Source organism: Perissodus microlepis, chromosome 4 (genome assembly GCF_051167445.1).
Source record: "Perissodus microlepis isolate ML-2025 ecotype Zambia chromosome 4, ASM5116744v1, whole genome shotgun sequence".
In the NCBI taxonomy this organism is placed as follows: domain Eukaryota; kingdom Metazoa; phylum Chordata; class Actinopteri; order Cichliformes; family Cichlidae; genus Perissodus; species Perissodus microlepis.
In genome coordinates this window covers 27981342-27992166 of record NC_140464.1, presented here as the reverse complement: position 1 = coordinate 27992166, position 10825 = coordinate 27981342, and the positions used below count along the sequence as shown (strand labels likewise).

General features: G+C 39.7%; 1 protein-coding gene and 1 long non-coding RNA gene across 2 annotated transcripts; both read right to left on the bottom strand.

Annotated features, from left to right (window-relative positions):
• Window positions 1-754: 754 nt before the first annotated feature.
• cbx1a (chromobox homolog 1a (HP1 beta homolog Drosophila)) lies at window positions 755-6754 on the bottom strand. The gene is made up of 4 exons (XM_084926875.1): window positions 6645-6754; window positions 6122-6293; window positions 4271-4365; window positions 755-3499 (listed from the first exon to the last, which is right to left on the bottom strand). The coding sequence occupies exons 2-4, from the start codon at window positions 6230-6232 to the stop codon at window positions 3349-3351; spliced, it is 357 nt and encodes a 118-aa protein (XP_084783001.1). The 5' UTR covers window positions 6233-6293; window positions 6645-6754; the 3' UTR covers window positions 755-3348.
• A 70-nt stretch (window positions 6755-6824) lies between these two features.
• LOC146389164 (uncharacterized) lies at window positions 6825-9392 on the bottom strand. Its single transcript, XR_014800128.1, has 2 exons — window positions 8900-9392; window positions 6825-6879 (listed from the first exon to the last, which is right to left on the bottom strand). It is a non-coding gene; the product is annotated as an uncharacterized LOC146389164 (long non-coding RNA).
• Between the last annotated feature and the right edge of the window lie 1433 nt (window positions 9393-10825).

Here is a 10825-nt window from a genome sequence, read left to right as displayed (position 1 = left end):
TATAAGGTATCGTTTGGTGCCGGTCAAAATAAAAAGACAGGAAGCAGAACTGGAGAGTCGATGCTAGGGTTTTCATTGTTAGATACCCGGATGGACAGGATTAGAATTGAGTATGTCAGAGGGTTGAGTGGCTTGGACACATGTAGAAAAGGAATAGTGAATATATTCAACAAATTATGTTGAATATGAAGCTGCCAGACAGAAGACAGAGGAAAACCACACAGAAGGTTTAATATGTATTGAAGGAGGACATGCAGATGCTACATCGACATAGGATGCTACGGCTAGGGTGAGATGGAGGTAGAAGATCTATTGTGGCAACCCCTGAGTATTCGGCCATTAGAAGTAGTTCAACAAATGTGGTTGGTTAAACTCTGTATTTAGGCGTTCAAGGCTAGGTGCAGATAAGCTGTTGCTTTAGCCTACACCCTGCCTGAAAGGCTTTTTTTTTTTTTTTTTTTTTTAACCTTTTTGTTTTGTTATGGTAGACAGACACATCCCTAGCTTAGATTATACAGAATCTAGAATCTTAATCTGCACTTAACAACTCAGGATATTTATTTCAGCATCTCCACTGCTTTTCTTATTCTGCATCTGCTAATACTGAGAAAAGTGGCTACTAGAAAAGAACACATTTTAAGTGTCTTGGTTGGTAACTGTATTGAGATTCTGCTTTTGCAGTTTTTCTGGTCAGAGTAATACATCTTTGTGTGCACCTTTAAAATAAAAGTAATTGAGAGTCCAAAGCCCAAAATAATTAGAAAACAAAAACCTTTTATTTTTCAAAACAGTTAAAAGTAGATCAGCCATGATGCCAACATAGCAAAGGAAAATGAACATGCAACAAGACAACACAAGCTAATCCACTAAAAACAAACAAAAACACAACAACAAAAGTTTGAGACAAGATGAGAAAAGCTAAGTAGCAGACCTGGGTGCAGATAGTTCAGTTCCTTCCAGTCAGTGGTGAAGTAGTCAGGATGCAGGACGTGTCAGGACTTCACAGTAAAAACTTAAACCAGACTAGTTTAGCCTCTTGTGTTTGATTTAAAAGGCAAGAAACTGTTGCAACCTTTACCCAGTCTGTGTATGCATGAAGTACTCTTGTACGCCTTCCATATGTGACAGTCAGGGCTAAGGCTAATAAAAGGAGCGAAAAACAAAACAGGCACAGAAAAACGCCACCTGAAGTATGAACCGTTTTGAACCAGCTTACCCAGATATGCCAGCTACTGTTCTAACTTTAATACAGTATACATACATGTACACAACCGGGCTACATTCAACACAGAACACTTGACAAGTATTTTTAAACTGATTCTGCTCAGCATGCTAAAGTTTTAAAGATACATCCTAATTTATTCACCAAAATAAGTGTCAAGCAAAGAATGTGAAAGAATACTGTATGTTAAGTGTTGCCCGGGCAGTGCAAGCTCAAATAATACAGCCTACAAAACACAGGTAAATGTGTGTGAAGATTTAAAAACAAGGGAGTGGAAATAAAGATCATTTGACAAACTTTCAGCCATCTGCGACAGCAGTGAAACCCACTTGTTTGTTATTGAGTCAGAAGACACCGCCACCTACCAGCCAAAGTGGCAGCAAACTTAACAAGCTGCCTTTATAGTTCAGCAGTTCATATGGCCGTTTTCCTGTTCTTTCCAAGACTACAGAAGCAGCTGACCTTCAGTGGACTTAGTTCACTTGAATGTTTTGCCCAATCAGAACAGCTTCTTAGGACAGCTCAAGATGTGAGTTTTTTCAACTTAGGCCCCTTCCAGACATGCACTTTTTTCCTGAAAAAAAAATCCTATCTATTACCAGACTGAGACTAACAGGGCACAGGTCTGAAGATCACATGAATAGATGGGACCAAAATGCCCCCCCATGTCTCAGTCTCTTTCGCCTTTTACAAATTCAGAAGAAAGATCCGACTCACCAAGTGTGCGCAGCAAAGGTTACACGTTCCAACCCTGGCAGCACTTCAAGTCTATGCACATTGTCAAAAAACATGAAGTCTTAGCATACAAGACACAAGGCTCTTGGACACTGTATGTATGAGCATGTAACAGTGACCCATGTTTTAGTAACAATGTAACAACTTTGACAGAATGTATCTGAAAGGGGCTTTAGTATCACTAAAATAGTTTTGAGTACAGACAGAGTGGAGAGAGTAACTTTCAGGAAACACTGCATACAATGTCCACAAGCAGCTCGTTTAAAATAATAACCACACCAGACAGTACTAGGTAACCAAACAACCAAGTATAACATGGTAATACTGGCTGCAGTTTGGGACTCAAAACCAGCGACTAACAGCAGGTAACATACTCCACTCTCCACATTTAACACAACCTTTACCACTTGAAATGTCTGTAAACTAGCGGCTAACAAGAGCCTGTTTATCCCAACACATAGCTTATAACATCAAGCTACTGTCATAGTAGTTGAGTGTCAAAATGTCCAACTATACTGCATTTTTTTGGTGAAAATACATTGACTGGTATTAAATCCACATCTCAGAATAGTGGAATTTCCCTGGTCCACTTGTACTGTGACATCCGTAGTTGCCACGCTGGCTGGTAGGATGATTAAGGCCCCTCATGTAGTCTCTAACCTGTCACTATGAACAGTCAATGATGCATGAGATTAAAATGACCACATCAACAATAATGAGAAAATGGGTGGCACAAAGAACAGATACTGAAAGGACAAATTGTTTGTCCATTCTTTCACTCCTCACTTCATCCCCATTCAAAAGAATTTCCCACCTTTGTATCCTGACAAAGCAGGAAGTAAACTTTGTCCTGTCTGTCACAATTTGCGATCTTCTTTTACAACCTTTTTTTCCCCCCTCTTCAAACACATATCTAAAATAAGGAACAGTGACTGGAGGAGAAAAACTTACAAATCACAGCCAAACTTTGAGCTTGCTTCAAGGCAAAGAGGTAAGCTGACAGCTAGCTGCCACTTTTCACTAAGTGTAGGAGAAAATTTCATAATTTCCACTGTTTTCAGTTGAATATTGTTAAACATAGTGGGGGTTAAGGGAGGAAGTATCAGCATACTTGTTTTAAAAAAATAAAAAAATTAAAAAAAAAAGATGGTAAAAATAAATAATTAAAAACTTTTCAGCCAAGATACAGGTGGGACCATCTTTTGAGAAATCCTTGCAGGGCAGGAAAACAATTCTTATTCCCCCTCTGTCAGCCACATTGGCAGATATTTTTCATTGCTTTTGCTGCCAAAGTTGCTGCTAGAGTTGACCAACCTGGATGACACCTCACCAGGGCACAGTTGATTTCCTGCCCTGCACCTCCCTTTTTTCTTTGCACCCCCCAAAAAAATCTAGTCTTTTTTGTCTTCCTCTTTCTTCTCCTCTTCTTCTGTGGGGTAGGAGTGCCATGTGAGGCGTTCCTCATAGAAAGAGATGACCACCTGTGGACATTTGACGTTTGCTTCCTTAGCTGGCACAAGGTCAGCCTCATCTGAGTTTTTCCTGTTGAGTTTTATTGAAGAGAGAAATCTCATTAATGTCAAGAACCAAACTTTTTATTTTGAAGCCATAGCCAATGGACTCACTGGCCTTTTTAATAGGCCCACCTGTTCAGCTATATTCTGACAGCTGGTGCGTACATGCGTGCTGTGCTCAAAATACATTGTATATTATTCTGTAGATGTGGTTACACTACAGACACTTCTTAAATATTGACAAAAATGCCAGATCTTTTCTTGTAAATGTCCATATCCATGCAAAACAAAATGATTTTATTTGGCTGTAAAATCTCAGGAACAACCCAGTCCAACCAGACACAGATAACCTAGATGGGATATTGTCACTTAAAATCCTTCTCTTAATCTAAAATCATTAAACAGTTCTGAATGATCAGGACCCAATATATCTTAGACCTTACAACACTTCCCTCTCAGTCTGCAGGCTTATTTGTACTTCCTGGAATTTCCAAACAAATAATCACTTTTCTAATCATTAACAAAAATGTAAAATGAATAACCTTGAGTAACAAAAAACCCATAGAAGAGCTTTACCAAAAGCTCTTTGAGTTAAATTGATTAAAACTCAGTTTCCCTAATAAAGTGCTCAGTTACACAGTACAATAAACTCTGGAATCCAGAGTGAGAGGAAAAAATAACTTGCATCTATGAATTTATAAGACCTTTCGCTGAATTTGGATAACTTCTAACTTCCAAAAGACAGAGCGGAGAAATAACTGGGATTCATTATGATACGTTTGTGACAATGAAAACTTACCACTTCATAAGGAACATCAGCTCTCCACTCGAGTCTGTCGCTCCAATAATCCTCTCAGGCTGCAGTCCTCTGCCAAAACCTCTGGCCTTCTCACCCTAGACACAGGAAGGCATTTGACAAAAGGTAAGGAAAACAAGCAGGCAGGGGACATCACTCCATAGACATTAAAGCAACTGTTTCTCAGGATTACCAATGATGTTTGGGGCATGTTTACTTATCCAAAAGTCTCAGAAAACAAAAAATTCCCAATAAACATTGATTATATCTCATTAACTCCATTACTAACCATTTCAATCAATATTTGGTGTAATGGTGTATACCCCTCACAGATCATGGTTCAATTAGGATAATTCACTCGTTTTTCATAAAAAACACATTTTAAAACTTAATGTATGTTGGAAAGACCAACATATATCAATAGTTTTACATGAAATTGATTATTTTAAAAAGTTATTTTACAATTTCTATTTTTCTCCTTTTTATGCAGTGATGCAGAAAAAGTAACATGTGACATGTCTTCTGGGTTAAATTGACCCGCTGACTTAAAATCAAGACTAATGACTCGAAAGGATTTGTAGTGAAAGTAAACTTTATTTAAGCACTGTTTTAGATCTAGAAAGGATCAAAATACGAGATTAGCAATATGAAGACAGTGTGTGTGTGTCTGAGTCGCCACAGTACACTAGTGACAGGCCGTCAATGTTGTGACAGTAACACTATGCAATGTTTAGAACTAGAAATACACAAAAATTAATAGGTGGAACTGAAACAGGTGCATGTGTCTACACAGCGCATGAGGGACATGTCATCACTGAATGTTTTGTGCAAATGAATTTTGCACTTTTTACAGAGGTCTTGTCTTGACATCATCAGATGGCTTGCAGAACTGGCATCTCTGCTTCTTCCCACCAGCAGCAATCTAGAAAGAAGAGGATGATGATTACTCCGTTTTTTGCTCATCTCAAGACACACACAACATACTCTCACAGACACACACTTACCAGCACTGGTGTAATGGGTGAAGCCCTCTCCCTCACTGTAGCTGCAGCAGGTGGGGTCCTTGGCATGTGCTGCCTCCATTGTATATGCGGTACCACAAGTGCCTTCCCCAGCTCCTCAAGAAAGATGCGCCTCTTGTACAGCTTTGACATGTCCCACTCAGGAAAGATCTCCGTTCAAAGGACAAATGCGTCATAGGCGGACAATCAATCATGTTGTAAAAGATGACCAGTGGTCAGCGTGCAGTCATTCGCTTGGTCCTGTAGGACACTGTGACTTTGTCCAAGTTGTCCACCCCCCCTTAGGTGGCACTGTAGTCTTTCTCTTTAGAAGCTCCTGACCCAAGTTGTAGCTTGTGAAAAAACTGTCACAAATTGTTATGCTGTGCTCCCTGAGACCTTGTGCCCCGATTCTTCTCTGGGACTCCTCCACCCAGCTTTCCAGCATGCATGTTCAATGCATAGCTAGTGTTTGCATCACATGCTGCCCAGATTTTTATGCCATATTTGGCTGGTTTGGTAGGCATATATTGCCTGAATGGGCAGCGAGCTCGAAATGCCACTAGCCTTTCATCCACTGTGACATTAGGGCCTAATGGGCCTTAGGGGTGCACATACGTAAATGAACCATTTTTATTTTATTTGTTGATTACCCTCATTAAGCCAAGTACAAGAAGTTCCATACTCAAAAAACCCTTTTAACTTTTTTTTTTTTTTTAAAAGATTTTAAAAATGGGTCAGTTTGACCCCGACATAACAGGAGGGTTAAAGCAACTGTGGGGAGATTTACAACACAAACAACTTTTGCGGGGGGGGGAGCTTGACTGCTCAGATTCTTTACTGAGGTTCTCACCTCCTCCTTCTTTCTTTTGCTTCCTCGCTCTTCTCCATCTCCCGAGGTTTCACTGGCTGCTTTCCGTTTGCTCTCCTTCTTTTTCTCTTCCTTCTCTTTGTGTTTCTGCATGTACTCAGCAATAAGGTCGGGGCAGTCCAAGTTTTCCTCTGGCTCCCATGTATTGTCCTCACTAGATAACATGAGTGCAGATGGAAAGATGTGATTTGCAGATATTCTAGCTCAAATTAAATCAATCTTTAATCTAAAATTCCTAATTGTGTTCCCTAGTTCTTTTACATTTTTCAGTCCATTGCCTTGTTCAATGAGCACATCACCATGACAAATATAAAAGCTACAAAAAAAGCTGAAATTTGGTTAAGCTAAAAAAACAAAACCTCAGACATTTAATTTTAAAAAGTTAAAGTTTTGTAAAGTTCACTTTGCAATTGAACACAGTTAAACAAAACTAGTCACTACATTTGATAAAGATGTGTCAGAATAAAGAATCTAACTAAAATATGAAAGATACATTTGCACTCACTCTGAGAAGCCCTTCCATTTGAGCAGAAACTCCACTTTGCCCTTCACCACTCGGCGGTCCAAAACCTTTTCCACCACATACTCCTCTTCTTCCTCTTCCTCAGCTGCTCCTGCTACAGGGGCTGCTGCTGCTCCTGCAGCTGGTGGTGGAGCTGCTGCAGGCTGCTCCTCCTCCTCTGCCTTCTTGGGCTTCTTTCCTGCTTGGGTCGCCAGCTTGACGTCTGATAAGATAACCTCTGAAGGTCCCAGTAGGAAAAGTGCACAGGTTATAATGAACTGGTTAGAAAGTTAAAAGTATTATTGCAATTAAAAGACATCACAATATTACTTTGTGGTCTGCATTATCTCCTTGATCAAAAACTATGAAATGTTGACAGCGCATATCTGATCAGCAGCAATTGGTCAGCCTGTAGATGACAAAGGTGGGTCTATGTGTTTAGCAGAGACTGAACATTTAGAATTTGCGTGAGAGGGCTGTCTCCAGGTAAAACAAATGTTCATGCAGATGATTCTCAGTTAAAAAGCATGATCCTTCTACACTACCAAATTATTTTTCCCCACAACTCGTTCTACAGGTCAATAGATTACACTTATATGTTGCATACTGTCTTGATGCATGCTCAATCGTCCAGGCAAGGAAATCCCAAGAAGTTGATTCTGCAGGTTTCTCCAACCTTAAACAATTTGCACATTAACAATCATAAAAATTAACCACATGACCCATTGCTGGTCAGTGGTGCTAGTTTCATTCATTATTCAAATGTACTGTTTAAAAGGTTGAGGTTACCTGCATCTAAATGTCTTATCTAAAAGACATTTAGATCATTCTCCTTTAAACCTTACTGATGGTAAAGGGAAAAAAAATAGTCAAGGTCTCTTTCAGCCAGTTTGCTTCACAGGTGAACTCAAATGGTGAAAACAGTCTTTGTTAGGAATGTGATCCCCTCTCTTTTCTTCTCATCCCAGCCCCCTCAAGAAACAAATTCCTCCAAGCACCCAGGTCATTAAAACATGACCAGCTACAGGACTTTTCGGAACTGGTCCATTTCCAAACTGCAGACAATCACTCAGTCTTTTTTTTTCTTTCTACATTGACAGCATTCTCAGACAGTACCATAAGCTGGAACACTACTAACTGCATCTGCAGGTTTCCATCCAGCTTTTCAAATGTTACTTAGCCCTGTTTGTGCATTGACATGTTTCTGTTTAAAGTATAGCTCCCCTAACCCTAGTTCATGATCATTTAAGGATTGTTCTGCTCTGAATGCATGCATTGAAGCAAAACAAACAAACAAAAACTCCTAAAACAAAATAAAACTAAAAACTGGGTTCTCAGAACTTCGCCAGTATTCTTGCTTCCACAATGTGCACACAGAAAGTGGGGGATCGTAAGAATTATGCAAATTATGAAAACGGTATAAAGTTTGGAGAGTGTTAGTTGGCCAATTTCGTGGAATCAACATAGGCAAATAGGAGAATACTAAATAGGATAATACAGTAAATACTAGCCAGGAAGAGAGGACGGTGCTGATGGCTTAATGTCTTGACCAAATCACTGTTAAATGGCATACAGGGGTTCCAGATGAAGCAACAAATGGTTGTTCGCCTATACTGCAGGCTAAACTTTCCCTGCGATTTCGAGCATCAAAGATGAATGCACCGAGGCGGTAAAACGCCGATGACCACACTGCGTGTCAACGAATACGTTTTTCCTATTCACTCTTTAAAAGACTAATGATATGAGATGAGCCTCAGTCGGCAGCAAATTTCTAGCGCGAAATCCTTAATGATACGCCGTTTAAATTTCTCGAGTATGGTGGTTTGGTAGCGAAGAAAAGCGCCCGCCTCCATGTTGCCTGTATCACCATGAATGCAGTTTGCAGCATGCTACCACCTGCAAACGCAAACTGCGACAACCTGTACACACAAATTCAATGATGAATTTGTAATCATACATACAACAATACCAGTGTTTCAAATCTATTTTCAAGTGTCAAAGACAACGAGTGTGGCTCGCAGTTTGTCCCTTATGCATGCACATGACGTGAGCTCCTTGCGCAGCACTAGCTTAAGAATGGACGAATGCTAATATAATTTCCAGACTAGTTGGGTTTACTTGAACTGGACTCGCCAGAAATGTAAAGTTCACAACATGAGCACGGAGACTAGCCAGGCTATCTGCCTCCTGCAAGTGAAGGGCAGGAGGCAGATCGCTGGCGCGTTTTGCCTCAAAATGCTAACGAACACGAGCCTTACCTTTGAAAAGAAAGCTTCGCGGCGCTTCTATGGGTTAATGGCAGGCCCGAGGGAGATTTAGCCGTATCCAACAGACGAGTAAAGAAACTGGATGTACGGCAGTGGCGACACAAGAATATGAGCTGGCTTTGCAGCGTGCTCGAGAACGATGTTTGCAACGTGCTTTCTTAATGAGTCACACAATAGCCTCTGCCCCGATGCTAACAATCCGCACAACCACCTTCTGCCCGCCAACAGCACCACCGGATGTTACGTCAGTAGGTAACGTTATAACAAGGCATGGGAGTTGAAATAACAGCTTGTCTTTCTTTTAAACCGTTTGTTCAGAACAGTACGATAGTGGATTAAGTAACATTTTGATGCAGCCTAAACTATCAGATCAGAACTACTATCAGAACCACAGGTGGCAACCCCCAGGAGATAAAAAAATGAATGTAATGTGGTGACGCTAAAAGCTGCAGTTCCTCTCATATCCGCTTCAGCCGGGCTTCGAAAATGAGCCAATGCCCTTAGACTTTGCAGAGCGATACAAAAATGTTTTGGCTTCTATGGATAGCTTCCCCGTTTATAACACGTGTCGTTGGATGTTGACTAACTTTCCTTTGCAGAGTAATCAGTGACACAGTAAAGTTATTTATTACAGAGATGTGAAGAATCTATCTATCTATCTATATTCTTCACATCTCTGTATATATATATTAGTGATGGTAAATTTTTACTGAGTTTGAATGAGTCACTCACCAAAGTGAATCGTTTTTTTTTTTTGAGTCATTTGAGTCACTGAGTCAGTTGACCAGAGAGTGCAAAAAATTTACATTTTCACTCAAACTTAATTTGTTTCTCTTTTCATGTAAATCCTACTGCTAAGATGAGTGATTGAAAAAGAAAAACTATTTTATAGAGCATAAAAGAGCAAAAAACATTTCTAAAGGGAACATTTATTTTTTATTTAATTTTATTAGTATTTTCCTCAAATGTGTCAAATATATATTTTCTCATCTAAATGTCCACTGAGCTGTGTGCCAGGGGGGCGGTAATGCTCCTTAACATTGGTTGCCAACCAAGAAGAAGAAGAAGAAGAAGCTGTGAGCCAGGAGGGAGGGGGTGAGTGAGTGAGTGATTCGTTTAGGCTACGATTCAGCACAGGAAGGGAGGGGGTGAGTGAGTGATTCGCTTATGCTACGATCAGTGTTGGGAAGGTTACTTTTGAAATGTATTCCACTACAGATTACAGAATACATGCCCCAAAATGTATTTTGTAAAGTATTCTGTTACGTTACTCAATGAGAGTAACATATTCTGAATACTTTGGATTACTTAATATGTTATCATGCTTTTTACAAGTACATGAATGTACTATTGCTGTGTGATTTATTACTATTACTGAAGGTTACTCGCCATACCAATAACAAGATTTTTTTTTTTTTTTTTTTTGCCTGTCCCATTTGGTTCTTTAGCCATCAGAATTGTTGTCTGAAGACCAACAAGGATACCCAATGGATTTATTTTGCCAAATGGATCATCATGGCATTGCCGTATTGGTCCATTTGATCGACCTTTGTTTTTATTATTTATTTTATTTTATTTTCAATTGTTACAGACGGGACAGATGTGAGTGAGGGATAGGAAAGGGAGAAAGAAAGAGGAAGGAAAAGAAAAACAGAAGGGGAGAGGGACAGTGAGAAAGGGAAAAAAAAAATCTCCTGGATCACCTGTTGAGAGAAAAAGAATAGAAAACAAGCAAAAAAAAAAACAAAGCAACATACTAAACACAACACCATCGCATTAATCTAGCTAAGTGTAAACAGCAGTAAATACTAAATATTGAATGTTGTTGTGCAGCACGCAGGACAGACAGCGCACAATATGCTTTGAAGTAGCAGCCAAGAAAGGTGTGATTTAAGTCTACGAACAGTGAACACCCAT

Excerpts from the sequence above, each read along its gene's own strand:
- cbx1a (XM_084926875.1), bottom strand. The coding sequence starts at position 6,232 with ATGCAGAAACACAAAGAGAAGGAAGAGAAAAAGAAGGAGAGCAAACGG. Across the intron at positions 4,366-6,121 it reads GCAAAAGAAAGAAGGAGGAG|GGTGAGAAGGCCAGAGGTTT; the intron begins GTGAGAACCTCA and ends TCCTGTGTCTAG. Across the intron at positions 3,500-4,270 it reads CTGATGTTCCTTATGAAGTG|GAAAAACTCAGATGAGGCTG; the intron begins GTAAGTTTTCAT and ends AAAACTCAACAG.